This window comes from Balaenoptera ricei, chromosome 10 (genome assembly GCF_028023285.1).
Source record: "Balaenoptera ricei isolate mBalRic1 chromosome 10, mBalRic1.hap2, whole genome shotgun sequence".
Lineage (NCBI taxonomy): Eukaryota > Metazoa > Chordata > Mammalia > Artiodactyla > Balaenopteridae > Balaenoptera > Balaenoptera ricei.
Window position 1 is genome coordinate 58,366,254 of NC_082648.1, and position 21,735 is coordinate 58,387,988.

Consider the following 21,735-nt stretch of genomic DNA (forward strand, 5'->3'; position numbering starts at 1 on the left):
TTTAAAATAATAAAATTTTTTTTAAAAAGAAGGAAAAACAGCAGCAACAACAACAGCAACAAATAAATGGACACCTGCATTCCATGATTTAAAGAGAAGAGAAATTGGTAAGGAGAAACAAAGATAAATGGAAAATAATTTCAAGAAATGAGGCAATGGAAACTTCATTCACCAAGAATTTCTTTTTTTTTTTTTTTTTGGCTGCACCATGCGTCTTGCAGGATCATAGTTCCCCGACCAGGGATCAAACCCGGCCCCCCAGCAGTGGAAGTGCAGAGTCCTAACCACTGGTCCTCCAGGGAATTCCCCCACCAAGAATTTCTAATCATAAAAAGTAGTTACTCTTGCTGTATCTCAGGAATTCTTAATTGCTGACTTCCCCCCTCCCTATATTTATTTCTAGATATATAATGGAATTCTTTTTAAAAATTGGAACTCCTATTTATTGTTGTAAATGTTAGAGAAGTCACACTATGATATGAATGCTTCACTTTTCTAAGTTAAGAATTTACAGCTCCAGCCCAGACCCTTTTTTCTAAAGCTGAAAGATCACAGGACCCAGCTGCCTACCAGACACATCGACTTGGGATTTCAAACACAACATACTAACAATTGGACTTATCTCCTACCCACCCTGTCCTCCTCTAAGTTTATTCACTGTCCTGTATTCCCCTTAATTGGCCTGCCAGAAACCAAAAAATCAAGCTAGCTTTCCCCCTCTACCTTGTATCTCCCCATCCAAGCAATCCAAAAATTCCCCTGGTTCTGATCCTTTGATATCTGTCTTATCTGTCTCCTGTTCTCTGTACCTCCTGACTGCTTCTGTCTTGGTCTTTCATTATTTCTCTTGTAGATTGTAACAGCAATTTCTCAAAGAATTATTTGCAGTCCACGGTCCTCCTAAGAGACCATGAATTGAAAAAAAAAAACACATTAAAAATTTTTCCCCCATTTTTATGGGCTAATGATGCATAACTCCATATATTTTCATTTATATATACAACAAAGGATTAATTATTAATAACCACCTACATGAGTTACTAAGGATTACTGAAATTTTGTATTAATAAGCTAAAATTAGCACACGAATAGGATTTACCGATTAAACTATACCCTATAAAGAAGTCTGGCTGAATGCAATGTTATTGTACATCAATAGTTGGAATTACCCTAATTTTCAGAAAGGATGCCTTGTTACCAGTGTCATGGTTTTCAGTTCCTGCTTTTTGGCTTTTTAACTATAATTTCCCATAAATGTAGATTCATATCATAGTGCTTTAGGTTTATAGCTACCCTTAAAGACATATATTCATTTTGATTCAAATATTAATCATTCACAACCCTAATGATAAAGTAGATGTATATATAATCCCATCAAATTTTGGTTTAAAAAAAATGATACTTCATCCTAAAGACTCAGTACTTGTTTCTCAGGAAAGCAGCAACAGTAGGGTAAGGTATCTTATGGGATCATTTCTTCCCCCTGCAAAGTAGACCACAATCAAAAGAGTTTGAAGATCATGGTCTTTATTACTATCTTGGCTTTTAACTCCTGCCTTCCTCCTCCAAACACACACACATTATCACTTTAGTCTGTACTACCAAGAAGGGATCTCTTTTGCACACAAAGTATAGTTGTTTTGGACTTCCCTGGTGGTCCAGTGGTTAAGACTCCATGTTCCCAATGCAGGGGCCATGGGTTCGAATCCTGGTTAGGGAACTAAGATCCCGCATGCCACATGGCACTGCCAAAACAAACAAACAAGCAAACAAAAAACCAAAATATAATTGTTTCATATCTCTTGCTCAGAATATTTCAGTTTCAACATTACCTTCAGCAATGATTATTAACACATTTAGGTGTTTTTCCCTTTAAGAATAAGTAAATAATAATTAAAGCTTTTGACATTCTTCTAAGAAAAATGTACATATACACATACACACAATAAAATCTTATACAACTTCAGAGGTTTTGCAACACCCCTGAAGCCCATCCACAGATCTTCTAGGAATTCCTCACCCAGCCTATACAATTTACAAATTGAATCTCCTTTGAATAGCATAAAAGATCTTTTGCCTACCTAGCCAAGCTCTTTACTTCCACTCCCCACTTCAAAAGGAATTTCCAGAACATACTATGTTCTCTCTTATACCTCTTTTTTTTTAATAAACTTTTAATTTTAGAATAGTTTGAGATTTACATAAAAATTGCTAAGATAGTACATATAGTTTCTGTATTCCCCAAACCCACTTTCCCCTATTTTTAACATCTTACCTCAGCGTAGTACATTTGTTACAATTAATGAACCAATATCGAAAAGTTATTAGTAAATAAAGTTCATACTTTATTCAGATTTCCTTAGTTTTTACCAAATGTCCTTTTTCTGTTCTAGGATCCTATCTAGAGTACCACGTTACATTTAGTTGCTAGGTTCTTTTGGCTCCTCTTAGCTCTAATAGTTTCTCAGACTTTGCTTGTTTTTGATGACCTTGACAGTTTTGAGGGGCACTGATGGGGTATTTTGTAGAACAGTGCTTAACTGGGATTTGTCTTGATGTTTTTCTCATGGCTAGGTAAGGATTATGTGTCTTGGGGAGGGAGACCACAGATACCATTTTCATCACATGGTATCTAGGATACATACTATCAACATAACTTATTACTGTTGATATTAACCTTGATCCACTGGCTGAAGTAGCATTTGTCAGGTTTCTCTGCAGTAAAATTACTCTTTTTGCTCCTTTCCATGCTATATTCTTGGGAAGAAAGTCACTATGCACAGCCCACACTTAAGGAGTGGTTAGTTACACACCACTTCCTTGAGGGCAGAGTATCTACGTAAATTTTTTGGAATACTTTGGCATGGGAGATTTGTCTATTCTCCCTTTCCTTTGTTTTTTTCTTTTTTTTCTCTCTGTACACCAGTCTGTAATTTTTAATTAGAATTAACTCTCAAAGACACTGCACCTTTGAAGTCTTTGAGCATAACAGTATTTAACAGTGGCTTTATTAGGTGAATGCTTGAAAGTATTCAACATGAAATTCAATTTACTTCACATGTTTGCAAACACATTATTAGCAATTCTTAAATATTTCAAATCAACTAATTCGAAGTACAGAAGGCTTGTTCTCAATAACTCTTCTGAGGTGACACGAAGACTGAAAGAAGCCTATGACTTGAGTCCAGGTCTCTAACCAACAATCACTATATCATCACTGGTGAACTCATATGAGGGAACTTCAAGGTTGAGAGGTGCAGACCTCTTCCTGATCCTGCCAGATGCATCATAGTGTGACCCACGGCAAGGGCAATAATAACCACCAAAATCTCCTGCATTTGCAATGGGTACACAACCAAGATGAGTGCACACACCTATCAAGACAAACCGTTCAGGTTTCTTTACTCATTCTAAATCATGCTGTGAGTCCCTCAACTGGAGTACTTCAACTGCAGCTTTCTGGTCAATTTCCTTCTTGGTTCTATGGCGCACAAACAGGGGTTGGCCTCTCCATTTGAAAGCCATGTTCTTGCCCTCTGGAAGATCGGATAACTTGATTCCGGTTTTGGACATGGCCAACACATCAGCAGAAGCACTCATGCTGGAAACGAACTGAGAAACGACATTCTTGGCAGCATACGCGACACCCACAGTAGTTGTTGCAGTTAACAAATAGGAGAAACCTTTTCTAGCCTCACTGCTCTCTTTTGAAGACTTTGTACTATCTAACACTTGAGCGCAATGATAGAGAAGTCAGGCACTTTGATGTTCATATGGGAATAACGAACAGAAGCAGGGACATTGAGGCCCACGGAGGCGACCAAAGGCCTGCCTGCGCAGCCTGGCCACTCGGCGACTCCCAGCACAAGAAGGACTGCTTCACATCCAGCACTGGCGACTCCGAGGTGGCGGGCACCGCGGCCTGCACTAGTGGCCGACAGGACGGGCGCGAAAGGGCCCGAGCGGGCGGCGACCAACAACATGGTGACAGCAGGTCCCTCCCTTTCCTTTGTTTTTAAAATTGTTTTACCTCCATCTGAAATGATGAAAACACTCCCAGAATTTCCATGGCTAAACACACAGTTTATTTCTTGTTCATGCCACAATGTCTATCATAGTTCAGCAAGTGGTTCTGTTCCACACAGTCACTCAGGCACCCGGGCTGACAAAGGTTTTACCAACAGGTAGCTACACCTTCTGACACATACAACTTCACCAGCTGCCAAGGCAGATAGAAAAGTACTGGAGTGTTTTGCACTAGCACTTAAATGTTTCAGTTTAGAAGTGACTCACATCATTTCTACCCATAGCTCATTGCCCAGAATTAGTTACATAGCTCTCCCTAAATTCAAGGGTGTAGGGAAGTATAATCCTCCCCTGTGCCTGGAAGGAAGAGAACCAGACATGGGAAGTTCCTATCACAAGTCTCCTACCCCAGTTGCCCACCATACAAAATCCTATTCTCCCTCCAGTTCTCATCCAGCTGAAATGCTGTGAAGCCTTCACTGTCTCTTCCCCACTGACTTCAGGTCCCCTCTGTGCTCCATCAGCCCTCTGTGCAGACCAACAATAAAGCAAGTATATATTGGGTTGTAACCATTGGTTTGCATGTCCTATAGAGGAAAACAGTCATGCCTTTTCACCTTGGTATCCTCAGCATTAACATGGTGCCTCTAAAATAGAAAGTATCCAATCAATCAACTTTCATTATTTATTGAATTAATTAATGGACAAATTCCTAAACTTACAACCAAATGTACACAGAACCTTCTTCCATAATACAATTATTCATGTATAATTTCTTGACAATTGAAGTAGAAATTTTTTTCCCTTACTAACTTTAGTGAAGCGTTGAATAATACCTTCAAAAATTTTTACATATATTGGCATGAGGAATCCTGTGTCTCAAACTTATTGTCTTATTTCTAATTTATTCCAGAGGCCTGAGTTAACTCTTTATAAAAAAATGATTCTTTCTTTAAAATTCTAGGTTACCTTTTTGTAATTGTTTTCTCATGTTGGAGAAGCACATCCTTATGTAGTTTGTGGTTGGTTTTTATTTGTAAGTTTGTATTATTTCCTTGCATCATTTGTAATATCAAAACACTGTTTTAACACAGGTAGTCAAGAGAGAAGAATAACACCTTAATTGTAGGTGGAATGCATTTTTTATACAGGGAATTTACCAATTTTGTTGAATGTCTACACTGTACACACGAGTGTGCTTCTTTCTGAGACGGCAGAGGAGAAACCTTAAAGGAGCATAAGTCCTCAAAGAGCTCATCATGATGAATATGAGGACAATATGACAGCAAACCACAAAATAGACAATAAAGTCATAGATGACATGTGATTGACATATGTGTGTTATAAACTCTGAGTCCTCTGAGTTCAGGGTTGGCATGCTCTGGATGCAAAGTAGGTTGGAGGGGAGAGAAATTGGACATAAGGAGACTACTTAGAAAGACATGTCAGTAGTCCTGTCACAAAATTCAGATCTAAACTAGATTTCACATGCCAGAGTACATTGAAGATATTTGACTTGCAGTGAATTGAATTTCTTACATGAGGAAGATATTTTAAGTGTAGTTTTTCTGTATTTAGGTTTATTTTATTCCTATTATTTTTCACAAAAATTAGTAGATATGTGTGTATGTAAACTTTTCCATTTTAGAAGATAGTATTCTTATGAGGAAACTGAAAATTATCTTAACTTCCTAGATGTTAAAACATCCATTCATTTTTTTTTTAGCAGGTTAGAGTTTACCATTCTATATTTGTATAGTATTTCTAATTTACTAGGTTACTCTTTAATTGAAAATCATTTTGAATCGGCAGTCAAAGAAACTATTTTCCAAAATAAATGTGTAAGGCACTGACACTAGCCCTCATCGTCTTTGGGTCAGTTCATTGTGAGACCTGTGTGTAAATGGTGCTATGTTTGTGAGTTCAGTTCCTTTCTGACTGAGTTGGAAATAAACCACTCCCATGCCAGCAAACCAGCCACCTCACAGAGGTATGTTATTGACCTGAGATGGGGGATTGGGGGAGAAAATGTGTGGCTGCATCTTAAACAACTTAGTGATGTCAAAGGGAGAACAACACCATCTACAATTAAATGTGTACATATAAATTGTTGTTAATAAGAAGTTAAGCATATTATCTTATTTGCTTGTTAAGGGTAGCAATAAAATGTTTGTTTGTCGAGAGGGGGGAAAATACAACCCAAATACATGACCTTATTCCCCAATTTGCAACAATTTCTTCTCTCCTCCTCCAACATTTTGTGATGTTACCAGAGCTAATGTACAGATTGAGATCATTGTTTTCTAGTTCAATGAAAGAAGTTTAATGATTATGCAGTTGCACTGGCACAAATAAAAAGATCAAACAAACCTGAAACCCAAAAGTCATACTTAATAGAGAAATGAAATCAGAATACTCTTCTGGAAAGAGGAAACTAAAGTGGGAGCATTTCCATCTCTTTGTAAACAAGACTGTTTTATCACATGTTTGAAAAGTCAATTACCTATTTCATTATAATTTCTCAATGATGAATGCCCAATTGTTGTGTAAACTGGTAAAGGATTTTGTAACCCAACCGATTGTGGGAAGGGAAATATTTGTTCATAATGTGAAAAGGGGAAGTGAAATGAGATCCAGCCTAAGTTCTGATTGCATAATGATAACAGAAGTAATAGTACAAAGAAAGTATTCACAAAGAAATCAAAAGCTTGCCACAATTATCAGTTGTTCACATATCAAGAATATTGATTTTTAAACAGTCTCTTAACTGTTCCATGGCATTGCCTGGTGTTAGATCAACCTCTTAGAGAAAAATCACACTTTTAAAATAAATACATAAAATGGGCTTGCACAACTGTATTGGGAACTAAAATCAGACAGGAGGTAGACAAAGGAGTTATAGTGTGTCAAAGGGTGAGAATTGGGTCGCGGTAGTATTTCTTCCCATTCACTTCAACTTTTACAAGGTAATGTGGTAGACTGAAAAGACCATGGAACTGACCTGAATCCAAATCCAAGCTCTTCCACTCACTAGCTATATGTCTTTGGGCAAGAGGCTTTTCTTCTCTGGGACACATATTTTTTCATCTGTAAAATAGATATAATACCTACCTTTAAGACCCCTGTAAGAACTATAAGTAATGTTTATTAAGTGGTTAACACTTCATAAGCATTTGATAAACAAAAGCTAGTATTATTTACGTTTCCTTTTCCCCTGTATCTCGAACTGGTCTGGATAATCTCTAATCCTGATTATTCAAACCTCCTAAATATCTCTGAAACCCTCCCAGTTCTCTCTGTTACCCACCCCCACCTTCGTCTGCCATCTGGATTACTTGCCAGTTTTCTAGCAGCGGTCCCTGAATCCAATCTAGAGTGTTTTGTTTTGTTTTGTTTTGTTAAGATTTTGATCCAGTTACTCTCCAGTTTAATACTCATGAATAGTTTCCCATTGTCTTTGGGATTAAGGGCTAAATCTCACAGTTTTGGGGATTAAGCTTCCAGGTCTGGTCCTGCTCACCCCTCCAACTTTCTCTTTGCCACCAGATATCCTAACATTTCTTTCATTGTCTACATAGTACACTGAGGAAACAGCAGGAATGAAGACAGAGAAGAGAGTGAGTACGTGGCAAGTGTCAGGAATGGTAAAATCTCCTCTATGACTAGCAGTAAAGTACATGGCAGTTTACTAGGCTAGTACTGTTTTTTAGGCTTAATGATCAATTGATGGGTCAGTAACTTGTGGCTCTGTGCTAGAGCACAGTAACTAGAGACTCTTACAGCACAGTATTGCTACCATAGTAGAAATAATTTCTCTTGTGTATGTTAAATAGTATTATTTTTTCTCGGTATGAACCAATTACCTGACTCAAAACACAAAAACAGCAAGACCATAGAGAAAATTAAGTACAAAAGTTAGATGATTTCTGGAGTTTGGATGGTGTCAGGGAACACAGGAAATTATCTTGTTTGATCAATTTTGCAAAGAGTGGGAACTTAAATTACAGGGATATCGAGAGCTAAAAGAAGAGAAAGTGGTCACTAATCCTTGAGGAAAAAAATACAGTGGTCTGGATTAGGCAAACCCAAACCATTTACCATTTTTCAATGACCCATATACCTGAGGGGCCAACGAAATGCCACCTTTGGATTGGGGTCAAGCACTGCTCCTAAGTCAGGGAATGTCCCCACAGGGAGCCACTCTGACCTGTGGCCAGGCTGCTGGACTTGCTGGGAGCAGCTGTGTGCTGGTCCTGTTTCACAAGGCTGTTACACGCTACATTAGTTGAGGAAGAATTTACTCCACCTTAACCTTTCAACATGTGGGCTCCCCCAGAGAGCCCAGCGGTGTTCCCCGCCACAGCCCTCCCAACTGCCCCACCCCTCCAAATTCTCCTAGCAGCCATGCTGCCACAGCAGAGATGAGACTAGGTCCTCTGCACCCCTGAGCCAAACTACACAAGGACGGCATCAGCTGGAGAATGCAGTGAGTGCAGCTGCCCTGACCGTGGTCTCCCAAGGTCCATAATGGCTTCAAGAAAATGGCACTGCTTCACTAACAAGTGATTATTTATACCTTTTGACAAAACTCATGCCAATGCCTCTTTTCATTAATACAGACAATTTTGATTTACCACTGTCAGTTACTTTCTGAGGTTATCCTATTTTCATACAGTTTTTCATGTCCCTCATATACTGACACAAATAGATTTTAATTTTGTGCTAATAGAGAAAAACAGGATTGTAGGAACGACAACAAAAAAAATGATGGGATAGATGATAGCAAAACAAGATTATCAAGACAGAGTGGTCTGTCCGTATGGTCTGAGTCACTGAAAACTGAAACACCTAGGCTTACCTCCAGAGTTAATGGTGACCTGAATCATGGAACCAAAGAGCCATTTTCAGGAAAATAGTTTCATCTCTAGGGCTCCCAAGAACCATCTCACTTCCCACTCTCCAATTCCATTCAGAGCAGGTAAGTGTAGATCAAATAGTGCAGTGGGTATAAACTTGCTATACCATAAATGGGTGTGAGAAACACCACTTTGCTCTATTTTTCTAGATCAAACAAAATTTGTCTCTAAGCCCCACTTCCCCAAATGGTGAGTCAGTGGTAGTCTTTTTAAACTTCTTTAGCTAATCCCCTGCCCAGGAGCTTCCAAGCATCTCAAGAAACTACAAAATCCAGAAAACTTGAGGAAGACCTTAGAGTTTCGGTCCATCACTGAGATGTTCATACGGTGGTTATTACCCAAGCTGACGTGGTTCATTTGCAGGCAGAAGCTCCTTTTCAAAGCTTCATCAGTTCCCAAGTCAGGGCAATTTGTGTTCAATTTCCCCAGCAACTACATGCCATCCAAGAGACCTCTTGCCATTGCTCTGGGCCCCCCATGGGAGTGGGATGCAGAGCCCTGCCACTTTTTAAGCCTGCTACCACTATCATCTTAGATCTGGCCAAATTTGCCTCCTCAATACCCCTGGCCTCAGGGAGTCTCCTCCCCAGTTTATCCTCCTTCAATGATATAGTCTCCCAAAGAAAAAACCTGGATGGGACATAGTGTTCCAGGAGCTTGGCAACTTGTGCGTTATTCCAAGGAATATAAATTCTATTCTTGTAAGAGTATTTTTTAGCCTTTTAAAAAAATTAACTATACAATAAAAATGATCCTACCAAAACAGCATTGTTCCAAGATACTCTCTCACATTTCTTTTTATATAGCTTATATGCCATTTTAATGCGGCTCATGAAGCTCAGTGAAAATTAATATTTAACTCCTTTCCATTGAAGCTTAAGAGACCACTGATCTGTGTACAGAAGAGCTGTATAGGAGAAAGATAATTTTAAAGTTAAATGGCAGAATATTTCTACAAATATGGCTGAGTTCATATACACAGAGGGATGTCGAGGACTTCAAAATAATCATCCTTTTTTTTAGTGATTCTGCACATTCCTCTGTGTGTGTGTAATTATTTATTATTTTGCTAATTGCAAAAGTAATATATGCAGAAAGAAGAAAACTTGAAAAATGCCAAAATATACAAATTGAGTAAAAATTCTGAAGAGTATTCATAAATAACCACTGTATACATTCTGGTGTATGTCTTTTAGTTCTTTTTCTTACATAATACATTTTTAAACATTTTTTAATCATAAAATACATGTATATATTTTTAAAGTCAAATAAAGTGTTATAAGTTTAATGATGAAAAATAGCCCTAACCTTTCTCATCCAGTTCCCAACACTAGAGGTAATAATCCCTTTCAACTTATTTAGCTATTTTTAGCTTCCTTAGCTATATTCTAGTATTACAGCCATATATCTCAAGAGCATGATTATTCTTCTCAGTTTTGATTTTCAGTCATAGACATTTTCTGTTTATTTCCACCAAGGAGGATGAAGATTTAGCTCTCTCTCAGCTCCCCTTGCCTTGTTGTTCCCCTTTATAAGCATGCACAAACACTCACAGATGAGTATAATTTGATGGTATAATTTGGTTGTATTTCTCTTCTTAAGTTTTTTGGTTTCCTTGGAGTTAATAATTGCCTTACTTTTCTGTTTGCTTAGTTTTCCATGTACTTATTCATGTATTAATTCATTACCCAAAGTCTCAGCCAGAGTTGTCAAACTCCCTTCAATAGGTTCAGACATTCCAGGCCATCTCTTCTGGTTTTCCCCAGGGAGTCCACAGGGACATTTCTCCCTTCATCTCTATAATTTCCCTTCTCCTCTTTCCTGTATTAGAACCCTGTTTCCTAGAACCCACATCTTCTATCTTATTTGCTCCTTTTACTTTTTATTTGTTTATTTATTTTTTGGCAGCACTGCACAACTTGTGGGATCTTAGTTCCCCAACCAGGGATTGAACCTGGGCCTCGGCAATGAATGCACCAAGTCCTAAGCACTGGATTGCCAGGGAACTCCCAAGAATACATCATTTTGTAATTTCTAGAGACATATGCCTTTTTATAGTACAATTTTTTTAAGTGGCAAAAAGAACATGTTATTAACAGACCCAAATATCTTTAGTTTCTCTGTAATAAGAAGTCAAAAGCAGATAACCTTAACCTATGTTTGGCAATTAATGTTTCAGTATTTTCTCTTATTTGGAAATTATCTAGATATTCAATGAATATCCATCATTTACAGTTAAGGTTACGAAAAGATTTTGGAAACCATTTTTAAGCAGACATATTTTATAGAACATAATGATTGTTGCAAAATTCATTTACAAACTTTTCTCCCACTTACATCCATTTAATTCATGTGTTCTTAACAATTATTCTTGAGTTGCCATGAAAATTTCATGAGATATGAAAAGTTAACCAGCATTTTAAGTTATTTTTGTTGTTGACAAACTAGGCAAGTAGCAAAAATCACAGAAGCAAAGAACCTAAACATTTAAACATGGATTTTTTTTCCCCCTACCATGTTGACATACATTAAGAAAATCGTTTTTATTGTAACTTTATTTCCTTAGGTTACATTTATAATTTTATAATCTCAAGCATCTAGTAGAGATAACATAAACTTATTTGACTAGTCTTAATTTATATAAGTGCTTGTATTTTCTTTAAGCCAATTAAATAGAGCTCTTTCACAAGTTTTTAGGAATACTATCCAGAGGGAGAAAAATATAACATATACGTAACATACATGTATAGATATACATAGACACATAGACAGATGCAAACAGAGATCTTACAGATTTCATTTAAAAATGTTAGCCACATATCAGGTACAGTAGTACAAATCTCACTAGCTTATAAAAGAATAGTTGGATCTAAATGGTGTTTCTGGTAGATTGAACAAGTTAAGTTTACCTGCTCAGATGGCTGAAGCTTTTACCAATATTTGTGGAAAAGACTTTTAAGATTTTTACTTGTCTTTAATATGTGATCTTATGGAGGCTGTGGACAAAATTTGGGGCAAGGGAGCTTATGGAAATATCAAATAGCAGTTTGTTTTTAAAACTCTCTCTCTCTCTCTTTTTTTTCCAGTCCCATGGTTGCTTTAGCCAACAATTATCTTTGTTATTTTTTTATTTTTTATTTTTAATAAATTCATTTATTTATTTATTTTTGGCTGCATTGGGTCTTTGTTGCGCGCGGGCTTTCTCTAGTTGCAGCTAGTGGGGGCTACTCTTCGTTGAGGTGCACGGGCTTCTCATTGTGGTGGCTTCTCTTGTTGCGGAGCACGGACTCTAGGCACGCAGGCTTTCGTAGTTGTGGCACGTGGACTCAGTAGTTGTGGCTCGCGGGCTCTAGACCGCAGGCTCAGTAGTTGTGGTGCACAGGCTTAGTTGCTCCGTGGCATGTGGGATCTTCCCAGACCAGGGCTTGAACCTTTGTCCCCTGCATTGGCAGGCGGATTCTTAACCATTGCGCCACCAGGGAAGTCCCCACAATTGTCTCTTTGGATGCTTACATTTCAAAGATATGGTAAGATCAATATTTCCAAGGGACTGAGAAAGGATTATAGGTTTTATCTAAGAAGGAACTCGGGCATATTTGCCTATTATCAGAAATCTAGGATAATTACTGTAATGTTTCTCTTTTCTTTAACGGTAAGATAGGATAGTTCAGTGATTTTTTTTTTTTTTTTTTTTTTTTTTGTAGGGCCAGCCCAAAATACGGGGAAGGTCTGGACCTGGCGGGGTCTGCTTACAGAGTAAGGGACAATAAATCAACTCTTCCAGTGCATTTTCTGAACCTTTATCAAAGCTGTTTCCTGGCTATCAATATTTACGTAAGTTGTACACCTGCTTGAGTGCCATCTGCACTTCTTGATGTTTGTTCTCTGATCTTCCCCTCCTAATCTTGTAAAGGAAGTGTTTTGTTTTTTCTCACACTAGCCAAGGTATTCCTCTGTATCTCTCCTCTTTCTTCTTTCCTTTCTTTCTTCCTCTTTCTTTCTCTTTCTTTCTTTCTTTCTTTCTTTCTTTCTTTCCTTCTTCCTTCTTTCCTTCCTTCCTTCCCTCCTTCCTTCCTTTCTTCCTTTCTTAATCTGATCTTCCCATAGGTACCAGTAGGACATCTGTTTAAGATGAGGGCTCTCTTAAAAATCCTTTCAGATGTAAAAGTCCAAATCTTTAATATACCTATTTCAATTGTGACTCCAAACCAGTAAGTCTTTTTATGTCTAAAACCAATTTCAAGGCTTAACCAGGGACACAAAAGGTGTCCCCTAAGAAATGTAGCCCTCTCAAGATGCAGAGCCACTTCAGAGATAGCCTAAGAAAGCAAAGACCTTCATTGTCACAGGTGTCAAAGAAACCTCTATCTCCCACAATGTGAGACACCTAAAATCACTGACCTACTTATCTGTGTTACCAGAAACGGGATACTGGGATGAGAATTTTTCCCTCACGAACAAGGCAATGAAGGTAGGGGTGATAAAGGCCCCTTATGGACTGAGACCCTTTATTAAGACAAACTCCCCTGAGAGCCAGCATGGTTGGACAAAGAGAATGTTGCCTGTCACTTCATGTCTTAGGCTCTTAGCTGGCTGACTAGCTGCTGATGCAAGCCTGACAGACAGTCTGCAGCCCCAAGTGGCAGAAACCAGAGGGAATATGCTCACTGGTTACAAAGCCAAGTTCTCAGTACATAAAATGAGACAAAAGGAGATTCTCATCTTATGGTTTTTCATCCTTATGACAAAAGACACAAAAGACAGAGACAAAGGAAAACATGACTCTTTCTGGGAGGCTAAGAATCAATACCCATAGGTGTTGATTACCAACAACAAAATCACAAAAGTCACGGTTGAAGATCTATCTTCACAAATGTTTTTCTCCTGCCACTGTGCATTTGGAAAGGAAGGGACAAGGAGAAATGTTTATCCTCCTCTCTTGACTGTGCACTACAGACAGAGATCTGGGAGACTCACATGGTAAGAATTCTTACCTTCTGCTGGTCTGTTGTCAGTTATCCCATATCTAAACTATAGTCTCTAGGGAGAGTGGAGTGTTCCAGCCTTTTACTGTCCCATCACCAGAAACTGTACAGGAGGAAAAATTTGTTTCCTTTTACCCTTTTAGGTTTTTGGCTGGGGCTCTGGAACAACAGACAGATTAACAAGAGAACAAGTTTATTAACATGTATATCTCATATATACTTATGAGAAATGCAGGGATGAGTAACTCCAAGAGGTGGCTAGAACTTGGACTTACATATCATCTTAACCAAAGAACAATATATTTTTAGAGGAGCAACAAGCACTAGGCTTCCAAGGGTGGCAAATTGTGGGATGATCAATATATAAGAAACCAATGGAAGATAATAGCTAGTCAGTAAATGTTGTTTTGTAGAGTCCTCTGGTGCTGTCTTGGGGCTAAGTGTCTAAGGTTGTAGGTGATTAATTTCTGCACAAATTTATGTTCTGCTTTCAAGAAAATAGGGGGAGGGCAGAGAACTTGTCTTGGATCTGCTTCTTTTCAATTGCTTTCAGCTCAAAATCATTCTCATGCCAAAGGGCAAGATTTTTTGGTGACATATTCTGGTATTCTTCTGTAGGTTTTGCTATAAAGTTCCCTTGCTTTATAATGACCCTTTATGTTCTAACATGGAAATGTGAAGTAAGGCATTGTCAGAAAGGAGTTAAGAGTGTTGTTCACATGAGACTTATTTATAATAGTAAACATTGATTTATAAATTAAGAGTTTACAATAGTAACCAAAAAAGTTAGTATAGGAATCTGGCTGAGCAACATGGTGTTGTGCTATATAACTATCAAAACAACAAACAGAGTGTCGTGTTCTTTTGTGGAAAGTATATAAAGTAATTTTAAGTGAAAAAGATGAAGACAACATAGTGAAGGCACATAAAACAATTTAATGAAAATGAATATTAATCAAAGATTGGAGCTCATTTGCAGTTACGTAAAATGTTCAGTTTTTTCCCTTTATAGTTGCTGAAATTCATGATAAAATAGGAGGAGGTTCCTCTTTTGGCAATAGTGCTAATCCCAATTCTTCCTGAGCAATGTCTTTAAGCAATGTCATTTCATTATTTTCTTGCAGGTCATCCTTAGGACCTCAGAATATCCCTCTTCAAACATAAGGAAGAAAACTTTTAAAGTCAGTGGACCAATAAACGGTTCCTGTTTTCCACATGTCTCAAAGGGTGGAGCTGCCAAACCACTCGGAGAAGAAGGAAGTGAAAAGATGTTAAATACCAGGACCAGCTCAGCCTGGTCAGCCTGGAGGTCTGGCTTCTCAGTCAACATGAAGACTGTGCTTATTCTGGGGCTTCTCCTCCTTTCTGTCGCTGTCCAAGGCAAGATCTTTGAGAGGTGTGAGCTTGCCAGAACTCTGAAAAGATTTGGATTGGATGGCTTTAAGGGAATCAGCCTGGCAAACTGTAAGTTAACGCTTCTTCATCCTTCCAAATAGTTAGCCAGCTGTGGAACAGATACTCATAGAGGATGAAGAATAAGAAAGGGACTTTGAGTGAATGGACTTTTTTATTCCTTTGATGGTTTGTACACTTACAATGGTTAAAAACATCAACTTGTTCCTTCAGAATCAGATGTACCAGGTGAAGGATTGAGGCATGGGAGGACCAAATTCTATACCGTTCTAAGCATGCCAGGACCCGTTGTACTCTTCTAGTGCCACTAAATTTGCCAGCTGGCAGATGTAGGCTGACTCAAAGATTCATTTGTGCACCGAGGATATGTCTATCAAGCCCTTGGTGTTGGACTTCAGCCATTTCCAGTTTGGAACTTGGGTTCTGCAAGCCTGAGTAATGCAGTATTTTTTTCATTTGTAATCCCCCTACCATGATGTTGGGTTTTTAACAGCAAAGTTTTTAAAAAATTACATTGAATTCTTAAAACAGGGACAGTAGGAACCTATTTCCCCTCAATGAATATCTATATAAGGATTCCTGAAATGCAGCATGAAATGACATTTTATTATTCTTACTCTAGTTGATTATTTTTCATTTTCTTCCACAGAATTCAAGATGTGCCCCAAGTAAAAGTTACTTTATATTTTAGTCCATATCTGTCAATGTAATCACTGAATTTTTCAGATTGAATTCAGACATTTCCCCTCCATAACTATTTTTGAATGAATGAGCAAATGGCTACATGGGCGGATGGATGACACAGTCTTTCCTATTCTATGACTCCCGTTGTCTGGATTCTAATTTGATATCCAAATTCACCTTTAGGTATCATAAGAAATTTTCTTTCTCCCAGAAAATCCTTATTTTTCCTAATAAAAAGCATTAGCATATGCATCTGCTGCTAATTACCAAACCCACTCAACAACTCTGTTGATTTTCCTATTCTAGGCTGAATCTTACCTGAGGGATGGGAGCAGAGGAAGGGTAATAGCAATGGAAGAAACAGCTATTTTAATATTTTTAAAAATATGTTACCTTGTTTCATTCATATTACCAAATGATTTGCTAACAAAAGAATTCTCTTATGGGCCCTTTAACACCAAAGTGTTAAAATATTTTACAAGTAAAATACATCTTTATAAAGTCATTAGTAAAATAGAATTAGTTAAATAGAACTATATAATTATGCTATGAACTGTAAGTCATATGGTGTTGCTGTTTATTACTTAAGATACGTTTTTTTCAGGGGTGTGTTTGGCCAAATGGGAAAGCAGTTATAACACACGAGCTACAAACTACAATCCTGGAAACCAAAGCACTGATTATGGGATATTTCAAATCAATAGCCGCTACTGGTGTAATGATGGCAAAACCCCAGGAGCATTTAACGGCTGTCACATACGCTGCAGCGGTAAGACAAGATAATGTTGAGTGATGGCACAGGATCCATCTGGTTATACTTACAAGAATAGAGATTCAATACAAATGAAAAGGCCTTGAAGGCTTCATCAGGGACCTAGAAAAACTCCATCTTAACTTCTAGAAACTCTTTATTATTCTCATAATTCCTTAAGGAAGAAATTAAAGAGCTGGTATCATAAAAGGTTGCTGTTTTCTAATATACAAAAACTTCTGGAATGACATCACTTTATTATAACTGGACTTGTTGATGCTTTGTAAAGAACAATGCCAATTGGACATATGTACACTACCAAATGTAAAATAGATCGCTAGTGGGAAGCAGCCACATAGCACAGGGAGATCAACTTGGTGCTTTGTGACCACCTAGAGGGGTGGGATAGGGAGGGTGGGAGCGAGACGCAAGAGGGAGGGGATATGGGGATATATGTATATGTATAGCTGATTTACTTTGTTATAGAGCAGAAACTAACACACCATTGTAAAGCAATTATACTCCAGTAAAGGTGTTAAAAAAATAAATAAATAAAATAAAATTTTTAAAAAAGGAAAAGAAAAGAACAATGCCATTCCTCCTACTTACCTTGTTTGGGGAGGTTTAGGGATAATTTGGTGTGTGGTCTTTTTTTTTTTTTTTTTTTAATCTACCCTCCTTTATTGGAAAATGAAAGGATTAGTAGTTAACCAAAGAGGAGGAATATGTGTGGTCCTTTTTTAAAAATTGCTTTTGCTTTTTATTTATTATGAAATGTTTTAAATATATGGAAAATTAGAAACATTAGTATATTAGTATAATAAACATCAATATGCTCATCATGTACTTTAGAACAGTAAAACATTTTGTCATATTTACTTCTTTTATGTATATATTATATATATATATATATATATATTTTTTTTTTTTTTTTTTGCTGAGTGATTTTAAAGTGAATTAGAAACACTGTGACATTTCATTTCTAAATTCTTTAGTTTGTATCTCTAAAAAATATAGTTCCTATATAAACATTGTTATTCTAACAATTTACGGATTTGTTTAATTGGGGTGAAAAATATATTCTATTCAGTTCCTTTTAAAAGAGAGATAACATGTGGAATCTTTAGTACATAAAATATTGGAGAAGTATTACAAAATTGATATTGTTAAATTTTTAAATATTAAAAGAGAAGATTCGTCTTAGAATATGCTTTTGTATCCAGTTAATTTATTTTAAAAAAATTCTGTATTATATAATAATCTGTGGTCATTGAATAAAAATTCTTACTACCCAGAGATGTATGACCACTGGAAACTTTGGGTATACATATATTCTTTGAGGATATGTATCACTTACATATATGAATGTAAAGCTATGTTATACACATATGATGTACACACATACAAACATGTAAGCAATGTGTGTTTCAACAAAAATGAAATTGTACTATATTTACTGCTTTACAATTTGCTCTTTATTACACAAAATTATTTTTGTCAACAAATACCAATCTATATTATTTTTTAAAGATGAATAGAATTCCACTTTATAAATATTCTATAATTTATCAATCCAACTCTTAATGTTAAGCACTTAGGCTGTTTCCATTTTCCCCTATTATTAATTGCTACCTTGTACATACATCTTTGGGTACATCTCTTATTATTTCTTTAGGGTGAATTTCCAGTAGTAGAATTGCTGAGCAAAAAAGTGCTAGACCGGTTTCTGCTTGTTGGTTTGTTTCTGTTTCGTTTTGTTTTTTACAGTGCCTAGTAAAAAGAGAACCTTCTATCATATTAGTTAATAATTCCAGAGCTTCCTATGACTTTGGTAAATGAGAAACAGTATGCTTTATTTCATGCCAAATGGGATGGAATGAAGAAAGAGTTTTCCCCCAACATTCACAGATACATGGACTCTTAAAAAATAATTTTAGTCGTTCTTTTCTCAGCCTAAGACAATGAAGCTGGCTGAACCTAAACTTAAAATGGAATTTCTATGAGCGTTGTTTCCATTTCTCACCAATTCTTTTTCAGTGTTGCTGAAAGATGACATCACTGAAGCTGTACGATGTGCAAAGAGGGTTGTCCAAGATCGACAAGGCATTAAAGCATGGTATGCTTTTTTTTTTCCCTTCCGGTTTTATTGAGATGTAATTGACATACAGCACTGTATAAGTTTAAGGTGTACAGCATAATGATTTGACTTACATACATCATGAAATGATGATCACAGTAAGTTTAGTGAACATCCATTATCTCATATGGATACAAAATTAAAGAAATAGAAGAAAAAATTTGTGTGTGTGATGCAAAGTCTCAGGATTTATTCTCTCAACAACTTTCGTATATAACATATAGCAGTGTTAATTATATATATCATGTTGTACATTATATCTTTAGTACTTATCACTGGAAGTTTGTAGTACCTTTGACTGCCTTCATCCAATCCCCTCCCCTCACACCACCCACAACCTCCACCTCTGGTAACCACAAATCCAACCTCTTTTTCTATGAGTTTGTTTGTATGTTCGTTTCTCTGTGTTTGCAGTATAATGGACCTACAACACTATGTTAGTTCCTGTTACAGAGCATGCTATGTGTTAATCGTTAAAGGGGAGAGCTGTTTTACCCTACTGTTATGAGAGAAGTGAGGGAATATTTCCAAAGACCAACGTATGCTACTGAGAACTGAAAATTGCAGCTTTAGATATATGCTAAACAACGTATCACATAGAAACCATCTACGTTAACTGATTCAGAATCTTATTCTTTTTTTTTAATTAATTAATTTATTTATTTATGGCTATGTTGGGTCTTCGTTTCTGTGCGAGGCAAGCGGGGGCCACTCCTCATCGCGGTGCGCGGGCCTCTCACCGTCGCGGCCCCTCCCATTGCGGAGCACAGGCTCCAGACGCGCAGGCCCAGCAGTCGTGGCCCACGGGCCCAGCCGCTCTGCGGCACGCGGGATCCTCCCAGACCAGGGCTCGAACCCGTGTCCCCTGCACCGGCAGGCAGACTCTCAACCACTGCGCCACCAGGGAAGCCCCAGAATCTTATTCTTTTACTCCTCAATTTTTTTTAGGGGATTTCTAGAGTTTTTTTCTTTTTAAAAATATTTATTTATTTATTTATTATTTTTGGCTGCGTCGGGTCCTCGTGGCAGCTCGCGGGCTCTTCGTTGCCGTGCGTGGACTTCTCTCTAGCTTTGGCACACCGGCTTCAGAGCACACGGGCTCTCTAGCTGTGGCGCTCGGGCTCAGTAGTTGTGCCACGCGGCCTTAGTTGCCCCGCGGCATGCGGGATCTTACTTCCCTGACCAGGGTTCGAACCCGCGTCCCCTGCATTAGAAGGCGGATTCTCAACCACTGTACCACTAGGGAAGTCCCAATTTCTACAGTTTTAAAGATTTTCCGCACTCTACGAACTCCTTGGCATATCTTGAAATTATTTTTGTAATTAAGTAAATGTGGAGTGTACTTCGCAGTTGTGGACTACACGGGACTCAACATTCTTCTTCAGCATTCTGTGCTCTAGTGAAGGCTTGGGGGGAGACAGGAAGTACTTGGTATACATATCTCCATTTAATACTTGGATTGATCTGTAGCCTGTATTTCAGTATTGATAAACTACTTTGTTCCCCCAAAGGATTTGAAGTATGTGTATTACAACAAAGGTATGTTTTAAACTTATTACCATTTGTTTCATCTTTCTCTGCAGGGTGGCATGGAGAAATCATTGTCAAAACCAAGATCTCAGGAGTTATGTTCAGGGTTGCGGAGTGTAACTGTGGAGTTTTCTTTCTTCAGCTCATTGTCTCTTTTTCACATTAAGGAAGTAATAGTTGAGCGAAAGGTCATACTACCATTCTTTCAAACAAATAATGTTTTTACAGAAGCAGGAGCATATGGTCTTTCTTCTAAGAGGCTTAATGTTTACCTCATGTGTTTACTGTTTGATACTAGGCCTACAATATTTTTAGGTTTGCTAATAGAACTAATGCTGGTGAATATTTGTCTAAAATCTTAATTATCAAATATATGTCCAGTACATTCAGTTCTTTTTTTTTTTTTTTTACATTCAGTTCTTAATCAAATAACCCAGACTTAATCTTGAATGATGTAAGTACGCCCCAATATGCAATAAAAATATAACCAAAGAATGTGTTTAAACAAATTGATCTTAGGCAAAATCCCACTTGTGTAGGCATGTGACACCTTCATCTGTTCTGTCATCTCCAAAAACAGTAAAAGATAACCACTCTTTGTTGGGCAATATAAAATTTTAAAAAGAGCAGAATGCCAAGTGGCTAAAATAAAAACAGCCTGAATTAAGAATTTTGTTTCCATAAAGTGTGACCTTTGATTTAAATGTTTTCTTAGAAATGTTGCATTTACACAGCTTTAAAAATAAACTCACAATTTATATATCAATCTATCTTATCCCTTTTAAAGAACTCATTTATGCATCTTGCTGATCATGACGGAATATAAAGAGGGATTAGATGACCTGTTGCTTTTCCTTAATTTTATTAAGTTAGATTCATGCATTATGACAAATTCAGAGGCAGATGAGTTTTCAAGTATTGAAATAATTGCTAATTAACCACAGGTGTGAAATTCTGCGTGCTGTAAAAAATACAAACATTTTCATTAAAAGCTTTGCAATTCATACCTGGCTCTTTGTTTAGAACCGTTTAGTATCTCTGAAGAAATACATATGTATATATTCGGAAAAAAATGATCTGACACTTAGTATTTCCTACATCCTCACCTGTACCGAAACAGCTGCATATTGCTGGAAAAATCCAAAAACATGCTGACAGATGTCACTTTATTTTTTTATTTTTTATTTTTTTTGACCGTGCCACACGGCTTGTGGGATCTTAGTTCCCCGACCAGGGATTGAACCCACGCGCTCGGCAGTGAAAGTGCGGAGTCTTAACCACTGGACCGTCAGG

The 21,735-nt window shown here is 37.3% G+C and overlaps 1 protein-coding gene and 1 pseudogene across 2 annotated transcripts in view; one reads left to right on the forward strand and one right to left on the reverse strand.

The window, feature by feature from the left end:
* Window positions 1-21,112, forward strand: part of CPSF6 (cleavage and polyadenylation specific factor 6) — an 83,430-nt gene extending 62,318 nt beyond the window's left edge. Inside the window, exons 2-6 of one of the 2 annotated variants that reach the window (XM_059936457.1) lie at window positions 12,647-12,776; window positions 15,052-15,391; window positions 16,629-16,793; window positions 18,813-18,891; window positions 20,496-21,112. In XM_059936457.1, coding sequence (XP_059792440.1) covers window positions 12,647-12,776; window positions 15,052-15,391; window positions 16,629-16,793; window positions 18,813-18,891; window positions 20,496-20,562 — 781 coding nt within the window. In that variant the 3' untranslated portion in view covers window positions 20,563-21,112. The remainder of the gene's footprint in view (window positions 1-12,646; window positions 12,777-15,051; window positions 15,392-16,628; window positions 16,794-18,812; window positions 18,892-20,495) is intronic. The other variant, XM_059936458.1, reaches the window with a different exon arrangement.
* Window positions 3,156-3,983, reverse strand: LOC132372612 (cytochrome b-c1 complex subunit Rieske, mitochondrial-like; annotated as a pseudogene).
* Window positions 21,113-21,735: the final 623 nt, after the last annotated feature.